Source organism: Phyllobates terribilis, unplaced genomic scaffold (assembly GCF_046119375.1).
Source record: "Phyllobates terribilis strain yellow unplaced genomic scaffold, ASM4611937v1 Scaffold_3__8_contigs__length_932513732, whole genome shotgun sequence".
NCBI classification, from domain to species: Eukaryota; Metazoa; Chordata; class Amphibia; order Anura; family Dendrobatidae; genus Phyllobates; species Phyllobates terribilis.
The window spans coordinates 875,002,765-875,024,664 of NW_027362763.1; the positions used below are offsets into that span (position 1 = coordinate 875,002,765).

The 21,900-nt window shown below is 40.6% G+C and overlaps 1 protein-coding gene across 1 annotated transcript in view; it reads left to right on the forward strand.

Moving 5' to 3' along the window:
• EPM2A (EPM2A glucan phosphatase, laforin) overlaps positions 1 to 11,329 on the forward strand; it is a 109,391-nt gene extending 98,062 nt beyond the window's left edge. The window contains exon 5 of the mRNA XM_073672649.1: positions 10,699 to 11,329. Within this exon, the coding sequence (XP_073528750.1) occupies positions 10,699 to 10,976 (278 nt within the window). The 3' untranslated portion in view covers positions 10,977 to 11,329. The remainder of the gene's footprint in view (positions 1 to 10,698) is intronic.
• The last annotated feature ends 10,571 nt before the right edge of the window (positions 11,330 to 21,900 follow it).

Here is a 21,900-nt window from a genome sequence, read left to right on the forward strand (position 1 = left end):
CTATTGTTATAATCTAGTGGTGTAAAAGTCCTTGATAACTCAATATAACTCAATGTTGGGTTGTTGTCATCTGTATCAGTTTGACGCATTCCCTTGTGGACCTTCTGGTAACATGGCCACCTTTAATTAAAAATGCCCAGAATGGTACAAAATAAAAGTATTTACATATATAAAACAGTCAATAAGATTTAAAAGGACCCAATCATGTATAAAAGCCAATACCCCATCATATTGCCACCACAATGTCCCATTGAAGCCACAGTGCCTTCTGACTATGCCAGCCACTGTGTCTCATCATGCTTTTCACCATATTGACCTATCTTTTAAAAACTGCAAAGAGCTGAATAGAATTTGTAAGAAATAATCCACTCAGCTAAAGTAAAAATAAATGGCATGTAGCCTAGGAAAGCAAGGCCAATCTAAAGAAATTCTTTAAATATTGTATTTATATACAAAAAAAGATCGATATATATGGGTACGCTAAATAATTGTAATAAGTCATTGAAGATCAAGAAAAGGTACAAATACTTAATGGGTTTTTCAGCCCTGTGTATACTAAGAAAGAGAGTAGTTAATATAGTTAATCCCAGTGTCCTTAATACATCAATTAATACACTCAATTGGCTAAATGTAGATATGATCCAAACTAAGCTAAATATTTTCAATGTAAGCCAGGCCCTGGGTCCTGATGGGCTGCATTTAAGAGTTCTTAAGGAACTTGCCTCCCTTATTGCTGTGCCCCTGTATACAATTTTTAGAGACTATTTAGTGACTGTTACGTTGTCTAGTGCCTGGCACACAGCCAATGTAGGGCCCATTTTCCTAGGTAATTATAGATCAGTAAGCATAAAGGAAATCTGAAAGTATGATTAATCCCACCCCATCCAAACTACATATTTGGATATGCAGGTCTTTGAAATGTAAATCCATTGACACCTTATATATCATAATAAATTATATATTCTATATTTATTTCTGCATTCCTGAGTAATTAGCTTTTATTTTAATATGCAAATGAGGCATTGAGTGCTCTTGGCGTGACAGAGCACTTAAGTAGCCACTGCCTCCTGAGGTTGGTTCCCCGCCTAACACCAGCCTGTTTAGCTTGATTGATAGCTGACTGTAATTTCCATGTCAGGTCCCTGACATACAGTGTGCTGTCAGTCAATCAAAACATGTGGGTGCTGTGTGGTAAAATAACATCGAAAGACAATAGCAAGTTAGATGGTGTGTCATGCCCAGAGCACTTATTGTCTAATTTGCATATAAATTAATATGATAATTATTCGGGAATGCAGCAACAGATAGAAGATACAAAGGTGTTGGTAGATTTATATTTCAAGGACCAGCATACCCATATATGCTGTTCTAAGGACTTGTAAGGGACTAGATACAGGAGTATGTGGCAGAAAATTACATTACAAGTAGTAGCCAGCATGGTTTTACTAAGAAGTTGTCAAACTAACCTGTTAAGTTATTATAGAGATGTGAGTAGAAAACTGTACAAAGGGCTAGCTGTGAACATCATTTTTTGGACTTTGCAAAGGCACTGTCCCACCACATAGACGACTAATGGTTAAATGGATCGAAAACCGTCTCAAAGACTGCACCCACAGAGTTGTGGCAAATGACTGCTACTCTGAATGGTCTCCAGTTATAAGAGGTGTACTCCACGGTTCAGTTCTGGTACTGTTACTATTCAACTTATGTATTAAAGATGACTTGTCACTTTCTCAAGGATATTGAGTGAAATACTTTGTTAACAACCCTCAGCTCCCATGTTTCTGCTGCTCATTTCTGTTTTGTGCTGCCTTACTTGATTGCTGAGATAGTCTCTTTTGTTTCTTCTGGAGCGCATTATGTGAAATCTGTACTTTTCACATACCACCAGAGAAGACTCTGAAGAAACACCCAGTAGGATTCTAAACAGAGATTACATATATTGCACTCCAGAAGAAACAAATGTGAATATATCTGAAATGATGTGATGCAGCACAAAATGGAAAAGAGCGGCAGAATCATTTTTTTTGAGCAAGTGACAGCTCTTGGGCATCAACTGGGCACATGAGGTTCAATGTGGAGACATGTAAAGTTATGCATCTGGGCACTGGTAACCTGCAGGCACTATATGTTGTAGGGCAAGGGTATTCAATTAATTTTCCTAAAGGCATATATAAGAAACCCTTACTGTTGTGTAGGGCCGAACCAACCGGATGAGCTTAATTCTGCTTAATATTATTTTTAGTATTTATTTCATATTTTTTATCTCATAACCCCTTCCCGACATGCACCGTATATATACGGCGCCGCGATCGCACGGGCTCAAGCTGAACGCCGCCGCGATAAAGTGCGGGTGTTAGCTCTATGTGAGAGCTGACACCCCGCAGCAACACCCAAGATCGGTGCTAGCACCAATCGTGGGCGTTTAACCCCTGTGATGCCGCTGTCAATAGTGACAGCGACATCGCAGGGCATTGCACCGGGAGTGAGCTCCCTGTCTTCTTCCATCAGCACAATGCATTGTGCTGATGGTCTCCATGCTGACCCCTGGTCCAAAGATGGCCGCGGGGTCCTTCGGGGTCCTTCAGTATCCTTCAGGCAGGTAGTCTCTCAGCGCCTGCTTAGAGAGCAGGAGCTGAGACACCTGCTTCCTGCCTATCAGACGCTGATCTAATGCTCTGCAGTGATCAGGGCAGGGAAAGTTGATGTCCCATCCTGGGACAAGGTAATAAAGTAAAAAAAGTTAATAAAAATTCTGAAAATATAAAAAAAAAATCACTAAATTAAGAACAACAAAAAAAAAAAATTAATCCAATAAACACATTTATCTGTGTGAAAAAAAATAAACAAAAAATGTTTGGTATCGCCGCGTCCAGAACAACCTGACGTATAAAACTATCTCACTAGTTAACCCCTTCAGTGAACACCATAAAAAAAGGAAAAAAAGGCAAAAATCTATTCTTTATCATCATACCGCCGAACAAAAAGTGGAATAAAACACGATCAAAAAGACATACATAAATAAAACTGATATTGCTGAAAACGTCATCTTGTCCCACAAAAAAAACAAGCTGCCATACAGCTCCATCAGTGGAAAAATAAAAAAAGTTACAGCTCTCGGAATAAAGCAAAGCAAAAATAATTATTTTTTCTATAAAATAGTTTTTATTGTGGTACAATATCTCTGCATGCTGTATTTGTCATCTTCTGCTACTTCCCCCTGAAACAATCTGATGGTACAATATCTCTGCTTGATGGATCTTTGCTATATGTCATCTGTTACATTACATTCAATACTCACTGACACATGTCTGTCCCTCCTTCAATGTAGACATTATCTGATGGTGGAATGTGTTATTCTGTGTAGTCAGGCATGGTGTTAGTTGTGTCTTTGATCAACTAGCCATCTCCTGGTGTGTTGATCAGCTGCTAATTTATCCACAAGCAGCTCCCACAATACCCCTCACCTGATGGTTTAGTCTGCTCTATAAATTTAGAAGCTGCATAAGGGGTGCACATGTGTGGGGTGCATGCACGTGTTTTCTTGTGCAAAGTGTAATCGGCACCAAGTGTGGGCTGTTATTTCATTCAGCAGTTAGTCAGGGCAGGAGTCAGGTAACTACACTTTATATCCTCTTTAACTATGCACTTAAAAGATAGTACACATTCACATTAAGTAATGTTTATATATGTTTTCACTCTCTCACCTATAGTCCTTCACTTTCTACTAACCCCCCTAATCCCTACAGCTAATAAGGAACGCTTCATCTCTCCCTCCATCCTCCCCATCCATCTCACCTCCTCCTCAGAACTATTCCTCAATATTCAATCCTCCGTCTCCAAACACAGACAGCCACCTCATGCCCTCTCCTGCTCCCACCTACTAACACTTTCTCTTCTCCTCCTCACTGCTGGCGATATCTCTTCAAATCCTGGTCCTCCTCACTACATCCCCACAGTCACTTCCAAGTCTCATCCATGACCTACTACAAATTTCCGTAACGTCTCTAACCTTATACCTGTCCTCCCAGCCCCCGCTTCCTCAGTCCCTCTAACAGGAGCTCTATGGAACACTCGCTCTGTCTGAAACAAACTTTCCTACATCCATGATCTTTTCTTTACCAACAAACTTTCCGTCCTCAGCATCACAGCAACCTGGCTCACCCCCCTGACACAGCTTCTCCAGCTGCACTTTCTTATGGTGGATTCCATCTTTCCCACACCCAGCAGCAAGCATGACAGAGGAGTTGGTATTCTTTCAGATAACTGTTCCTTCTCCCCAATTCCACTGCCGCCCTCCGTTACTTTTCTCTCTTTTGAGGTGCACTGTGTGCGCATTTACTCCACTTCCAACCTCCAACTGGCTGTCATTTACCACCCCCCAGGGCCAGCCACCACTTTCTTCGACCACTTCACCACCTGGCTACTTCACTTCCTTTCCGCTGACATCCCCACTATCATCATGGGTGACTTCAACATCCCCATTGACACTTCCCACTCACCTGTCTCTAAGCTTATATCTCTCACTTCCTCGTTCACCTCCTTCAGGCATGCTCAATGGTCTTTCGCAGCCACTCACAAAGATGGCCACACACTGGACCTCATCTTCACCCGCCTCTGTTCCCTATCTAACCTCTCCCTCTATTTTACCACAACCTACTTACATTCTCTTCCTCTCCTCTCCAGGTGCACAATCCCCACTCCACAAACTTGCATACTCTCGCAGAAATCTCAAACACCTTGACCTACACTCACTCTCTGAATCCCTTCTCCCTCTTACAGACATAAGTTCCTTACATGATGCAGATGTTGCTGCCGCTTTATATAACATCACAACAGCTGCAGCTCTCAATTCTGTTGCCCCTCTCACACATACCAAAGATCGCACAATCAACCGGAAACCCTGGCACACCAATCTGACTAAAGAACTGAGATGAGCCTCCAGGGTTGCTGAGCGGAGATGGGAGAAGTCCCACTCCAACGAGCACTTCATCGCATTCAAACAGTCCCTCAGTACTTTCAAGTCCACACTCACTGCAGCAAAACAAACTTCTTCTCTCTCATATCCTCCCTGTCTCACAACCCTAAACAACTATTCAACACTTTCAATTCTCACCTCCCCCCTATCCTCTCATCTCAACTGAGGATTGATACTTTCAGACAAAGCATTTGCATAAAGCCCCCACAGCCCCTTCTCATATCTACTCACTCCTCCTCCAAAACCAGCTTCTCCACCATTACGGAAGATCAACTTTCCTCTTTGCTCTCCAAGTTACACCTCACCACCTGTGAACTTGACCCAATCCCGTCTCACCTCATCCCTAACCTTACCACAGTGTCCATCCTAACCCAAACCCACCTTTTCAATCTGTTACTAACTGAATTCATCTTTCCCCCATCTTACTCAACCTCCCCCCAATCTGAACTATCCATCAAAGTCAATGGCTGCTCACTCTCCCCAGTCCCACAAGATCACTGCCTCGGGGTAACCCTGGACTCTAACCTCTCCTTCAAACCACATATCCAAGCCCTTTCCACTTCCTACCGACTCCAACTCAAAAATATCTCCTGGATTCGCACATTCCTCAACCACAATTCTGCAAAAACACTAGTGCACACCCTCATCATCTACCGCCTCGATTACTGCAACTCCCTTCTCTGTGGCCTCCCTTCTACGACTCTCACACCCCTCCAATCTACCTTAAACCCTGTTGCCCGACTAATATACCTGTCTCACCGCTACTCCCCAGCCTCCCCCCTCTGTCAGTCACTTCACTGGCTCCCCATTGCCCAGAGACTCCAGTTCAAAATCCTAACCTTGGCATACAAAGCCATCCACAACCTGTCTCCTCCATACATCTGTGACCTAGTCTCCTGGTACTTACCTACACGCAACCTCCGATCCTCACAAGATCTGCTTCTCTACTCCCCTCTTATCTCTTCTTCCCACAATCGCATACAAAATTTCTCCAATGCATCTTCCTTCTCTGAAACTCTACCCCAACACGTCAGACTCTCACCTACCCGGGAAACCTTCAAAAGGATAACCAACATACGTCACACAAATGATATGGTCAATCCAAAATTGATATGACAACACACATCACCCCTTATAGGCAACATTAAGGGGTATACTGGAGTCTAGACACAATAAAAATTAAAATTTTACTTTTTATTGAATCATATTAAAAACAATCATTACACTCATTTAAAAAGTTTAAATGAGTGTAATGATTGTTTTTAATATGATTCAATAAAAAGTAAAATTGTAATTTTTATTGTGTCTAGACTCCAGTATACCCCTTAATGTTGCCTATAAGGGGTGATGTGTGTTGTCAACCTTCCAAAGGAACCTGAAGACCTACCTCTTCCGACAAGCCTACAACCAGCAGGAACCCTCACTCCACCACACCATACCACTGCACGACCCACTCTGCTCCAACCTACGGTATCCTCACCCATCCTTTGTAGATTGCGAGCCCTCATGGGCAGGGTCCTCTCTCCTCCTGTGCCTGTTGCCGTTGTGTTCTTGTTCAAGATTTTTGTAATTGTTTTTGCTATGTACACCCCATTTTTCACATGTAAAGCGCCATGGAATAAATGGCGCTATAATAAAAAATAATAATAATTGTGTAAAAGCGGCAAAACATAAAAAAAGATATATACAGTACAGACCAAAAAGTTTGGACACACCTCATTTAAAGATTTTTCTGTATTTTCATGACTATGAAAATTGAACATTCACACTGAAGGCATCAAAACTATGAATTAACACATGTGGAATTATATACTTAACAAAAAAGTGTGAAAAAACTGAAAATATGTCTTATATTCTAGGTTCTTCAAAGTAGCCACCTTTTGCCTTGATGACTGTTTTGCACACTTTGCCTTCATACCTGTAGCAGCGAATCAAAACCATATAATTTACTGCTTTTTATAATGTTTATAAAAAGAAGCAAATCAAACTGTTTTCCTTTGATGTGCTACTCTGTACACTGTGTACTGAATCTCCGTACAGCAAGCGCAATCTGATGACCTCATTGAACAGAGACATAGTCACGTAGTCTCACAGGCTGAATGATAGCACTAGGAGCCAGAAGCTTCCTGTTCATTATTATAGTCACTGGTATGTGCGTCCAGTGAAAGTGAGCTGCTGGGCAGGGGGCGGCCCTTTGGCTTCCTGCGTTCGCTGTATTCACCAGAAGAGTCAAAAGGCTGCATGTGGCCACACATTGTCCAAGTCCTGGGGGGAGTGTAACTAGAAGAGGTGCTTATAAAGAAGGATCTGGCAGTACTCGTAGGTCACAGACTAAATAATAACATGCAATATCAATCAGAGACTACTAAAGCTAGCAAGATATTGTTATTGTACCATCGGCGTCTCTGCCTCCTGCCCCGCAGAGACCCCGACCCCCTTACTGCCTCGGCCCCGGCTAGGTGTCTCCTGCGCCGCCGCTCGTCTCCCACGCTGGCTGTGTCAGGGGTGCGCGCACTGTGCTTAGGGTGCGCGTGTGCTCCCTATCTCTTAAAGGGGCCGCGCGCGCCGTCCTAAGATGTCCCCGGCCAATGGCCTGAGGACAGGTAATATATAAGGCACCTCCCCAACATGGAGGTGCCTGTGCAACATGTTAGTTTGGTCTCCTAACCTTTCTGTCAGTTCTCAGGTCCCCATGCTGCTCGCCAGCCTGTCTATCAGCTGTGCCCACCAGCCTGTCTACTAGCCGTGCCTGCCAGCCTGTCTACCAGCCATGCCCGCCAGCCTGTCTACCAGCCATGCCCGCCAGCCTGTTAATCAGCCGTGCCCGCCAGCCTGTCTACCAGCCGTGCCTGCCTGCCTATTAGCCGTGCCCACCAGCCTGTCTACCTGCTGTGCTCGTCTGTCTGTCTATTACCGAGCCTATCTGCCGTGCCAGTCTACACCTGTCGCCAGTCCCGTGGGAGTCGCCTGCTCTCACACGAGGTCGGTCCCAGAGTGGCACCTGGTCCACCCTCTCGGTCCCTCCTTGTTTCACGGAGTCGACTGAGCCGCCGTGTAGCCAGGGTCAGTCCGGGTTGGTCCCTAGTCACGCCCCTCTGGTCCCTCCTTGTACCACTACACAGTGGTTCCACCATCCGGATCCATAACAGTTATATACAGGGTTGTCCAAAAGTAGGTGGACAGAAAGTGTAATAAGGTTATGAAGGGGGAGATTTATCAAACAAAATCCAGTAATTTTAGATAACATTGTGTGGAGTGATGAAGCTTCTTTCAAATTATCCGGCCATATTAACAGACATAATTGTATTTACTGGTATAATGAGAACATGCATTTAACATTAGAGCCTGGTGTCAATGTTTGGGGTGGTATTTCAAGTTTTGGTGTTTTAGGACCAATATTTTTTGATGGAACAGTCACAGGAGATAAGTATCTCTAAATTCTAATGAATCAAGTTGTTCCCCAGTTACAGCAACAGCCTAATTCAAATGACCTTTATTTCCAACAAGATGGGGCCCCTCCACATTATTCAAGAGTAGTCCGCGAGTATCTTGATGAAACATTTCCTAATAAATGTATTGGCCGAAGAGGCCCACTTGATTGGCCGGCACGTTCACCAGACTTGACCCCAATGGATTTTTTCTTTTGGGGAGTACTCAAGGACAAAGTTTATAGTCGAAAACCAAAAAGTGTCAGTGATTTGAAAAATTACATAAGAGATGCATTTCAAGAAATGAATACCCAAAGAGACTTGTGCAAAAAAGTTTGTCGAAGCGTAAGAGGCAGACTTCAAAGCTGTGCAAATAGTAATGGAAAACAGTTTGAGCACCTGCGTTGATAAAATTTAAGGGCTTTTGTATTATTGTTCAGAATAAAATTTAATTGTCAATGTTATGCTTGTATTAGTAAATATAATTTTATATATAAATCAAAATAAATGTTATTATTTTCTGGCCACCTACTTTTGGACCACCCTGTATTATAAAAGAGGCAAGAGGCATGGTCTTTCGTGACAGAGACATTATACTACTACTTTCCAAAGTGTTAGTGTGACCTCATCTGGAATATACAGTTTAATTCTTGGCAGAAATTCATTGAAAGGATTCCCTGGAGCTTGAAATGGTACAATGAACAGCCACAAAACTAATAAAGGGCCTAGAGAATCTTAGTTAAGAGGAAAAATTGTAATAATTACATTTATTTATAATTACATTTATTTATAGTAATATATTATAAGTGGATATAATATAATATACGAATAAGAGAAAATATAAATGTTGATATACATGTATAAAACTCTTGCTCTGAATGCTGATCTAGTCGATCTTCTTTGGAATGCTGACCAACTCCCAGGATCAGGAGGGAAAAGATTGCTCTTTGGGGAGACTGGGTAATACTGTACTTTATGGTTGTACGTATACCCCTTGCCTTTATCATTTTTCATTCCTTGGTTGAAATTGATGGACATTTTTTTTTTTTAAATATGAACTATGTGACTATATTGCTAGCCACAGAACGCCATCATATTGCTAGCCACACTGCCCTAGTTTTCTTCCAGTCACAGTGCCCTATCTTTATCCAGGACATCTTAGCATCCCCTTCCCTCAGCTTACAAGTAAGATAAATATGGAGTTAAATCAATGTTAAATATGCTTATTTTGTATATTTATTTATACAGGACTGTTTACCAGATGCGATCCTCCAAAGAATATGTCACGACAAATCTTTGATTGTCCATCAAAAGGAATCATTGTAGCAAAACATATAAAATAGTTGAAGTAGTTACAAGGAAATTGTTTATTTGTCCATAATTAGAATGGTTGAGATTCACCCATCTTTTCCTAGGATCCTGAATGTTAGTGTTCATCTGTCTGTGTCGAGCACGTGGGTGAGGACTACATGTCAGATGCTTAGTGAGCAGACCCTCCATGTGATGTCAGTGGAAAGGCGACCCCCCGTGTCTCACGTGGGTTATATATGTCCCACATAGCACCTGTTTATATATTGCACTAACTTCTACCCTGAGCTAAATGTACAAGAATAGCACATTGTAATGTCAGCTAAAACCTATCATGTGGCTGATGCAATGTACGAGTACAGAATTGAGATTAGAAATCAATATTTGATTATTTAAGAACCAAACATAAAGAAGGGTGGAAAAGCCTCACCTTGTAAATTGAGGAGTTACTTGCCGATCCTGTGCAAAGCATGGCAGGTATGGCTAGAAGAGCCTGGCAGAGCACAGTGTGCACAGATTTAATATGCTGTGTGTACAAATGTCTTATCTTATTTTATAGCAGTCTAAGTATTTTTAATAAAATTTAAGTAATGTTATAACCGCTATCAATAATATTTCTTTTTAATGGGGTTTTTACCAAGATTGAAAATAATTTCCTATTTTTAAGATTGGAGAAAATTTACTGATCACTGTGGTCTGACCATTGGTAGCCAAAACAATCCCAAGAAACACTCTGCAGAGCTCATCTGAAAGAGCATAGGTTGTTTACACCTCCTCTCTATTCATTGTCTAGGGGACTTTCGGAGATTACAGAGAACAGCTCTCTCCACTTCTTCCTGGAACCAAATTCTTATATCCAATTGTATAAAAGTATAAAAATGAATGATTTCTAGAAAATAATTTGTTACCTGTATGATTCTATTCAATCAAGTTTTTGGCATTCTTTAATAAAATTCTGTTTTTCTTGTTCTTGTTATTTTATAGGCAGAGTCCGGGTGCTGCCGCAAGCTGTATATCTCCTGTTTGGACTGTTAGAAAATGGCCACACAGTTTATGTTCACTGTAATGCTGGCGTTGGTAGATCTACGGCAGCAGTCTGTGGTTTTCTTATGTATGTGATAGGTTGGAATCTCCGAAAAGTGCAATATTTCTTAGCATCTAGAAGACCTGCTGTTTACATTGATGAGGAAGCTATGATGCGTGCTGAAGGAGACTTCCATCAGAAATTTGGTCAGCTCCGTTCTACTGTGTGTAGGTTTTAGTTTAGGGCACTTAGTGCAGTAATTACAGAAACTTATATTTTGGTGCCTGAATTTGGCAAGAGTTTTACTGAAATATAATGTCAAATGAATATTCCCACAGTGGCAATATTATTTTTAGAAAGCACAGGACAATCCCAACATAAAATGTCTTTCTTGTACGATTGCATCTTTTCTCATCTCCCTCTGCGCCTCTGTTCATCCAGCTTCACAGAGCTGAATGGGTGGTCCTTTTTTATCTGCTGAAACTAAATTTCCCAGCAGAGTTCTGCTCCTCCACAGTGCTGCAGGCCATTCCCTCTGCTCTCCTGTATTATTCCTGATAAAGATAGATACTGTAAACCTCAACAGGGAAATTTCTATTTATATGGATGAGGTGACCATTGATAACTTTGAATATAGTGATTGTGAGCCACTATTTTACCAATATTCATGGCTATGTTCAAACTCATATTTCATTGGTGGTTCGTGATCATGCTGCCCCCCTGCATGCATAGCAGAGCTGACCATCACATAGCTGAGCTGTGCTACAGCACGTCTGGCAAGGAAAATGTTGTGAGAAGATCTAGGAGAAGTTTTTATTAGACAGGGTAATAAATGCATAAATCCATCTGTTTTTCTTGAATTAGACAATGTCATTATGTACAAATACAAATGCTATCAGTGGCATCTTCAGCATAGGATAGCTGAGCTGTGCTACAAGCCGGCTGCAGATGTTTTATTATACAGGGTTATTTGGTGCATCTGAGCATGCTTGACCAACTTATTTAAAATAAGTTGTGTTGGCACACATGATTAATTCTGTATGGTCAGAAAACTGAGACCACATTTTTATTTTGGGACTAACCCTTTAATCTTAATATTGTTAAAGTAAATTTTGCCCAAACTCCTTATTATAATCTAGATGGCACAAGTTCCCTATATATTTACTATCCAATAAAATGTATGTACCCTTAAAGGTAATCTGCCATAATCAAAATGTAGTCCTATCTTTTGATAGCACAATGCAGAGTGGCAAAAGTCCTGCAGATTGATGACTGGATAAACTTGTAATTTATTAGTCTGCCCATTCTCAGCTTTCGAGTCCAGTGTGTAGTATTACTCGAAGACTCACAGCCTTCTCTCGGAGTATGCAAACAGAAATAGTTGTCAATCACTGAGTAGAACCACCCACTGGACTCCTAAGTCCAGACTCCACTAATGAATTATAAGTTTATCCAGTCTTTTTCTAAACAACTTTGCATCTGCTAAATTCCTTCTGCTCTGTAACATATTACAGATTGGGCTACATCTTCATTGTGCCAAGGTTCCCTTTAAGGTTATGATCAGTATCTGTAGAACTACCTCATCAAGCATGTGGACTGTAGCACTACTGACGATTCCTAGCTAGTGCCAGTGTTATGTATGCTTTGTTATAACTCATACTATGCATGGTATTACACTGCAATCAGACTCACGTATACCTGGACTACTGTTATCAGCAGTTCTGCCAGCCACTATTTAGGTAAGCTACACTAAAGTTTTTTTTTTAGCTAAGTAGGCTAAAACTGGAATGTGCATTTTATATCCATTACCTCGTTTTTGTACCTATTCGTTAAAGAAGTTTTCCACTACTTTTGAAAAGTTTACAGTGTGTGGGGTTCTTTACAAAAGAAAGAAAGATGCAATGCTTACCATTAGAAACCCCCTAGCGTGCTACTCTGATGTTCACCTCTGGCAGCAATCGAAATATCAACCCAACCACCATTCATCTGATCCTGCAGTCAGTTAGTGACCTCAGCAGTCAAGTGATTGGTGATTAGGGCATCATCACTTCCGATACAGGCAGAGACCATCGGAGTGATGGGAACAACAGAATTCCATTTGTTTGTATTGTTTCTTTTTTATAAGGATCCTTACTTTTTGTAAACTTTCAGAAGTAACGGAAAGCTCCTTCAAAGATGTTTTCTGAGATATGTAAAATTCTGCACACTGGCAGTAGTAGCGGTACAACAATAAAATATTACTTACTTGTTGTTTCAGCACTGCATTCCCACTGCTCCCCACCAATATATGCATTGGCTGAGCCAAGAAAGCCCATATACCCTACTTGACGTCCCCAATCAATCACTGAATCACTGGCCATTGACTTTTTGCGGCATTTTACATATAGCAGGCAACCCCTTTAATATAATATTTCAATGTTTTTCTGGGTTAGTATACAATATTGTTATTTGTTACATACTTGTTTGATCATTGTTTCACTATAATTTATTATACCTAACCATTTAATATATACTCAATGTTTACTAGCAATAATCACTACAGAAATAAATTATATGCAAAAGCAATACAATAAAGGTAGTAAAAAAGGTCTCCACTCTGTCTGTGAACATGAGATCACATTGAACTTGATTAGGTTGCTTTGACACTGAGCAATGGAAAAAGCCACTTGAAGACATGTTAACACATAGCAGATTTTGCAATTGTCCCATACATCTGAGTAAGGTTTATTTTCAAACCCAGAATGTGGCTAAAAAAGTGCAGGGAAATCTCATGAGTGTGAACATATCATGGAAAGACCATTTTGGGTAAAATGAATTCTGTGCCTAGTTTAGGTCCGGTGGTTGCCATGCATGAGACAAGGATTCAAAAACCACCGAAAAAGTAATCTGGACAGTTCTTTAATGTCAGCTTCAATCAGTTCACTACAGAGTAATCAAACTATTACACTGGGGGCAGATTTACTATGTTAAATGTATTAGGATTGTAGCTCAATTTGGACCACAAAAAATACATACCGTTGTACATACCGTGCATTTATTATGTGCTTTAGATAATTTGAGCCCTTCACTTGGCAAGAGGGTGTTGCTTCCCAAGAAAGTTGGGTAATTTTGTCAGCAAGGGACGAGGGGCAAAGTCAGTTAATTGGTGGTGCAAGCTTGACAATCTAAAGAAGCAAACATGTATCTAACAGCATAAGCCATAGTGATTTATTTTTAGACACTAGATAGTTTTAAATTTCACAATCTGCACATTTATATCTAGACTTCTATTTAATTAACTGCTTTACATCACTAATTATCAAATACAAATCCAAAACAATAGAGGCACAACTCCCAGGGCTGTATTTGGCATTAATGCTGCCCCAGGCACTTTAACCCCTTTACGACCAATGACGGACATAGCACGTCATGAATAGCTGTCAGTTCCCGCAGCATGATGTTCTATATCTGTCATCACTTTAAACTGTGACTGCATGTAAACACGCAGTGACAATTCGCGGCACGAGAAGATGTGCGGAGACCCACGTCATCGGTCCCCACTCTCAGGGTGCTGTGCTCAGTCAGATTGAGTCACAACATGATCACGCATGAGGTGCTGAAATATCAGCCTGTGGCTGTTCAACCCCCTAAATGCTGCGATCGAGAGCGATTTCAACATTTAGGAGGCAGGCAGAGGGAGGGAGCTCCCTCTGCCTTCAGATCGGCACCCCTGCGACATCATCACGGGAGCCCGATTGTTGCCGTGGTGACCCAGGGTCACCTCGACAACCCCCGGGTCACCAAGCTACGGAAAGCTTCTTAGACCATGCTCAAAGTATGATCTATAAAGCTTCTGTACAGGTATAATGCATTGCAATTCTAGTGCATTGCTATGCATTACACCTGCGATCAATGTGGAAAAGGTGAAAGTCCCATAGAGGGACTAAGTAAAAAAGTTAGAAAAAAAAATTGTAAAAATATTAAAAATAAAAATTACAAAATAATAATAATAAAAAAAAATTACACTGATAAATACACATTTTTTTGTAAAAAAAATAAACAAAAAAGTACACATATTTGGTATTGCTGTGTACAGAACAACCTGATCTATAAAAGTGTCACACTAGTTAACCCCTTCAATGAATGCGGTAAAAAAAAAAAAAGTGGCAAACTATGTTTTTCATTGTACCGCTGGAAAAAATAGTGGAATAAAACGCGATCAAAAAGACGAATGTAAATTAAAATGGTATAGCTGAAAATGTCATCTTGTCCCGCAAAAAACAAGCCGCCATTCTGCATAATCAGCAGAAAAATTTAAAAATGTTAACTCTCAGAATAGAGCGACTCAAAAATAATAATTTTTTCTTTAACCACTTCACGCCAGAGCCTGTTTTTGCCTTCGTGACCGGGCCAATTTTTTCAATTCTGACCACTGTCACTTTATGAGGTAATTACTCTGGAACGCTTCAACGGATTCCCCTGATTCTGAGGTTGTTTTTTCGTGACATATTGTACTTCATGATAGTGGTAAAATTTCTTCGATATCACTTGCGTTTATTTGTGAAAAAATTGGAAATTTGGCAAAAATTTTGAAAATTTAGCAATTTTCAAACTTTGAATTTTCATGCCCTTAAATCAGAGAGATATGTCACACAAAATAGTTAATAAATAACATTTCCCACATGTCTACTTCACATCAGCACAATTTTGGAACCAACATTTTTTTGTTAGGAAGCTATAAGGGTTAAAAGTTGACCAGCGATTTCTCATTTTTACAACAAAATTTACAAAAACATTTTTTTAGGGACCACATCTTATTTGAAGTGACTTTGAGGGGCCTTTATGACAGAAAATACCCAAAAGTGATACCATTCTAAAAACTACACCCCTCAAGGTGCTCAAAACTACATTCAAGAAGTTTATTAACCCTTTAGGTGCTTCACGGGAATTTTTAGAATGTGGAAGAAAACAATGAACATTTAACTTTTTTTCACAAAAAATTACATTAGACCCAATATTTTTTCATTTTCGCAAGGGTAACAGGAAAAAATGGACCACAAAATGTGTTGTGCAATTTCTCCTGAGCACGCTGATACCCCATATGTGGTGCAAAACCACTGTTTAGGTGCACGGCATGGCTCAGAACGTAAGGAGCGCCATTTGACTTTTGAAATGGAAATTTGGCTGGAATCGATAGCGGACACCATGTTGCATTTGGAGAGCCCCTGAGGTGCCTAAACAGAGGAAACCCCCAACAAGTGACCCCATTTTGGAAACTAGACCCCTCAAGGAACTTATCTAGATGTGTGGTGAGCACCTTGAACCCCCCAGGGGCTTCACAGAATTTTATAATGTTGAAGTGTGAAAATAAAAAAACACATTTTTAACACAAAACTGCTACTTTAGCCTCAAATTTTTAATTTTCACAAGGACAGCCAGAAAAAATGGACCCCAAAATGTGTTGTGCAATTTCTCCTGAGCACGCTGATACCCCATATGTGGTGCAAAACCACTGTTTGGGCGCACGGCATGGCTCGGAAGGTAAGGAGCGCCATTTGACTTTTGGAATGGAAATTTGGCTGGAATCGATAGCGGACGCCATGTTGCATTTGGAGAGCCCCTGAGGTGCCTAAACAGAGGAAACCCCCAACAAGTGCCCCCATTTTGGAAACTAGACCCCTTAAGGAACTTATCTAGATGTGTGGTGAGCACCTTGAACCCCCAGGGGCTTCACAGAATTTTATAATGTTGAAGTGTGAAAATAAAAAAACACATTTTTAACACAAAACTGCTACTTTAGCCTCAAATTTTTAATTTTCACAAGGGCAGCCAGAAAAAATGGACCCCAAAATGTGTTGTGCAATTTCTCCTGAGCACGCTGATACCCCATATGTGGTGCAAAACCACTGTTTGGGCGCACAGCATGGCTCGGAAGGTAAGGAGCGCCATTTGACTTTTGGAATGGAAAATTGGCTGGAATCGATAGCGGACGCCATGTTGCATTTGGAGAGCCCCTGAGGTGCCTAAACAGAGGAAACCGCCAAAAGTGACCAAATTTTACAATCTACTCCTCTGTATAAATTAATCTAGTGGTGGGAAAATAAGTAGATAGGTAAATGGTCACTAAACCCATAGATGAATTCCCAGAGAGGTGTCATTTCCAAAATGGGGTTACTTCAGGGGGGATTCTGCTGTTCTGGCACTTTTCAGAGCCGCTAAGTACCAGAACTAAAGAATTCCCCCTGAAGTGACCCCATTTTGGAAATGACACCCCTCTGGGAATTCATCTATGGGTTTAGTGACCATTTTAACTCAATGGATGATTTCCAGAAACAAGCATGCAGTGGGAGGTTTAGATTCTGGAGATCCCCCCCCCCCCCTGGAAATTAAGTGAGCTCTACTCGAATGTGTCATTCACTAAATGAACCAAATGTTTGAATGACAAAATGGGATACATTTTTACAGTTTAAAAACGTGGTTCTGTGTGGAAGATTTTAAAGCAGTCAGTGACGCATAAGGCTGGCATTGATGGGCATTGTGGGCAATAGTAGCGGGTATCACGCCTCATTCCTCTCTTAGTACATACACAACATCTTTTCTGGGGGTTCCTTCATGTTTCTGTTGCTGGAATAAGTGCAATAAAATGTCGCTCAGTGAGTCTTTTCACATCCTCTGATTCTAATGGATGAGCGGGGCTAACACTTTCAAAAACAAGATTTTCAATTACCTTTTCTTGATAATCAAGAAAAAGATCTGAATTTCCTGCTTTTTTGTACAACACAAAAGAATTGTATGTGGCCACCGGAAACAAATAAATAACCAACTTTTATTCCAGGTATAGGACTTTCTTGATACCTGGTATGGCTGTAGAAACTGGTCTGCAACGTCCACACCCCCCATGTGTTTGTTGTAGTCAATGACTGACACAGGTTTTTGCTTCGGAGTAGTGGATCCTAGTTCTACAGTGGCCCTTGTAGCATCTGTGTGAATCGAGCTGAGGACAAAAATATCCCTCTTATCCCATTACTTCAGGGCAAGCAGCTCTCCGTTGCGCACAGCCCCTGACTGCTTTTCTATCACTTAGAGGTTCTGTATGTGGAGTCCGCAAACTATTCTAGGAAAATCTGCACACCAGAAGTCAAATAGCGCTCCATTCCTTCCGAGTCTGTACTGTACAGCCACATCTGGGGTATTGCCACGTTCAGCAGAAATTGTGTGACAAATTTTGGTGCCATTTTTACCCATTTCCCTTTGTGAAAAATGTAAAATCTGGGTCTAAAACTACATGTTTGTGGTAAAAATGTAATTTATTTTTTCTTCACTGCCCAATGGTATAAAATTCTGTAACACACCTGTGGTGTCAATATGATCACTGCACCCCTAGATGAATTCATTGAGAGGTGTAGTTTGTAAAATAATGTCACTTATTGGGGGGGGGTTTCTGCTGTTCTGGCACCTCGGGCTCTGCTAATGTGATATGGCACCCTCAAACCATTCCAACAAAATATGAACTCCAATATGGCGCGTCTTTCTTTTTCAACTTTGCACTGTGCCTCAAAGGTAGTTTTCGACCACATATGCAGTATTGGCGCACTCAGGAGAAATTGCACAAAAAAATGTACAGTGCATTCTCCTGTTACCCTTGTGAAAATAAAAAATTTGGGGCTAAAAGAATATTTTTGTGGGAAAAATTAGATTTTTTTTCACTGCTCTACGTTCTCAACTTCTGTGAAGCACCTGGGGGTTCAAGTTGCTCACTACACATAGAGATACATCTCTTGAGGGGCCTAGTTTCCAAAATGGGGTCACTTGTGGGGAGTTTCCACTGTTTTGGAACATCAGGGGTTCTCCAAACGTGACATGATGTCTTCTCTCGATTCCAGCCATTTTTGCGTTCAACAAGTGAAACTGTGCTCTTTCACTTCCGAGCCCTGCCATGCGCCCAAACAGTAGTTTTCCCCCACATATGGGGTATTGGCGTGCTCAGGAAAAATTGCACAACAAATTATGGGGTCAATTTTCTACTGTTGCCAATGTGAAAATAGAAAAATTATGGCTAAAGGAACATTTTTATTTGAAAAATGTGATTTTTTTATTTTCATGGCTCCATGTTATAAACTTCTGTGAAGCATCTGGGGTTTCAAGGTGCTTACCACACATCTAAATACATTCCTAAGGGGTCTAGTTTTCAAAATGGGGTCAAAAAGTCACACGGTGCTCCTTCCCTTCCTGGCCCTGTCTTGCGCCCAAACAGTAGTTCTCACCCACTTATGGGGTATCGGCGTACTCAGGAGAAATTGCACAACAAGTGTTGAGGTTCAATTTCTCCTGATACCCTTGTGAAAATAAAAAATTGGGAGCTAAAGTAAAAGTTTTGTGGAAAAAAGTAAAATGTTAATTTTTTCCTTCCACATTACATTAATTCCTATTAGCACCTTAAGGGTTAATAAACCTTCTGCATGTGGTTTTGAGAGGTGCAGTTTTCAGAATGGTGTAACTTTTGGGTATTTTCTGTTATATAGGCCCCCAAAGTCACTTCAAATGCGATGTGATCCCTAAAAAAAATTGTTTTGTAAATTGTATTTGAAAAATTAGAAATTGCTGATCAACTTTTAACCCTTCTAACTTCATAAAAAAAATGTTGTCAAAAATTGTGCTTATGTAAATTAGACACGTGGGAAATGTTATTTATTAACTATTTTGTGTGACATAACTCTGGTTTAAGGGCATAAAAAATTTGAAAATTGTGCAATTTTTGCCAAATTTCTAATATTTTCACAAATAAACGCAAGTCATATTGAACAAATTTTACCACTATCATGAAGTATAATACAGTGTTGCTCACTATTATTGGCACCACTTCATTTTTTTCTTAGACTGTGCAATATCTTCAGAAATAAATAGAAATGTACCAAAGTTATATCCTCAGGATTTTTAAATGAGTAGTCCAAAGTAATACAACAATAAGACCTTGTTTTTCAACTTCCTTTCAAAGAAAAAACAGAATAAACTGCATGTGCAGCAATAAAGGCACCCCTAATTAATACTTGGTTACACACCCTTGGGTATTGCTGACAACCTTCAAATGTTTCTTGTAGCCATCTATAAGCTTTTTGCACTTCTCCGCTGGAATTTTCTCCCACTCCTCCTTTGCAGTTTGTTCAAGCTCTTGAATGTTTGCAGGGTTCTTTTTCCCAATGGCAGATTTCAGCTCACCCCAAATATTTTCAATGAGATTGAGGTCAGGACTCATTGCTGGCCATTTTAAAACATTCCACTTTTTCTTTTTCAACCAGTCTTGTGTATTTTTGGATGTGTCCTTTGGGTCATGTTTTGCTGGAGGACCCATGATCTTCGACTCAAACCAAGTTGTCTTACACTGGTTAGGACATTTTGCTCTAAAATCTCTTGATAATTCTCTGTTTTCATGATTCCTGTGATACGGTCAAGGCCTTCAGATGCAGCAAAGCAACCCCACAGCATTATGGATCCTCCACCATGCTTAACTGTTGGTAAGGTGTTCTTTTCCTTATAATCTTCATTGCGCTGTCTGTAAACAAACTGTTGCTTTGCATTGCCAAAAAGCTCTATTTTTGTTTCATCTGTCCAACAGAACATTTTCCCAGAAGGATTGTGATTTTCAAGATACTCTTTGGCAAAGATCAGTCATTCCTTTTTATGTCTTTTCTTCAGCAATGCTTTCTTCCTTGGCCTTCGCCCATAAAGCTCTGCTTCGTTTTGTGTGCAGAATATGGTACTTGTTGAAACCATGAACCCAGACTGTTGCAGGTTGGCCTTCAGGTCATTGGATGTTTGACGTGGTGTTTTTTCCACTATTCGCACCAGCCTTCGAAGACATCTCTTGTCAATTTTCCTCTTTCCCTCACGTCCAAGGAGGTTCTTGACGGATCTATGCTTATCAAACTTCTTAATAACATTGTGTACTGTTGAAACTGGGATACCAAGGTCTTTGGAGATGGCCTTATACCCTTTGGAAGTCTTGTGTTTAGTGTTGAGCGATACCTTCCGATATCAGGAAATATCGTATCGGATTGGATCGGGCCGATACCCAAAAAGTATCGGATATCGCCGATTCCGATACCGGAAACCAATGCAAGTCAATGGGACACAAATATCGGAATGAAAATAAACCCTTTCTTTCCTTGTAGGTTAATTCTACATGAAGTAAAACAACTAAGAATAATGTAGAATGACATGAAAAGCCGGCAATTCATCAGCGGCATACACCGGTACCCGACAATTTACAACAGAAAGAATAGAGCTTCACACATAGATTAGATAGATAGAAACATGTCAGTCACATATATATGAAGTACAGTGACAGTGTTGCTTACTGTACTTGTCATTTAGTGTAAAGGATTTATTAAAAAAAATATTAGTGTTTTCGTGCACCGTCTCTTTAAAAAAGCCGGCCGGCAATTCAGCAGCGGTACCCGACAATTTATAACAGAAAGAATAGAGCTTCACACATAGATTAGATAGATAGAAACATGTCAGCCACATATATAAGAAGTACAGTGATAGTGTTGCTTACTGTACTTGTCATTTAGTGTAAAGGATTTATTTAAAAAAATAATAGTGTTTTCATGCACCGTCTCTTTAAGAAAGCCGGCCGGCAATTCAGCATCTGTACCCAACAATTTATAACAGAAAGAATAGAGAATCACACATAGATTAGATAGATAGAAACATGTCAGTCACATATATATGAAGTACAGTGACAGTGTTGATTACTGTACTTGTCATTTAGGGTTAAAATAAAGGATTTATTTAAAAAAAAATTGGCGTGGGGTTCCCCTTAATTTTAGGCTCTAGCGGAGGTTAAGCAGACAGCTGGGGCAAATGTTTGAAGCCTGGGAAGGGGGTAATACCCACGGAGCTTCCCAGGCTACTAATATCAGCCCCCAGCTGAATACCTAGCCTTTACTAGCTATTAAAATGGGGGAACCCCCCAAAAAAAATAACGTGGGGTCCCCCCTAATTTAATAGCTAGCACAGGCTAGGCAGACAGCTGGGGGCTGATATTAATAGCCCAGGAAGGGTGCCATGAATATTGGCCCCCTCCCAGGCTAGAAACACCAGCCGCCCCAGAAATGGCGCATCCATAGGATGCGCCAATTCTGGCACTTAGCCTCGCTCTTCCACGCTGCCCTGGTGCGGTG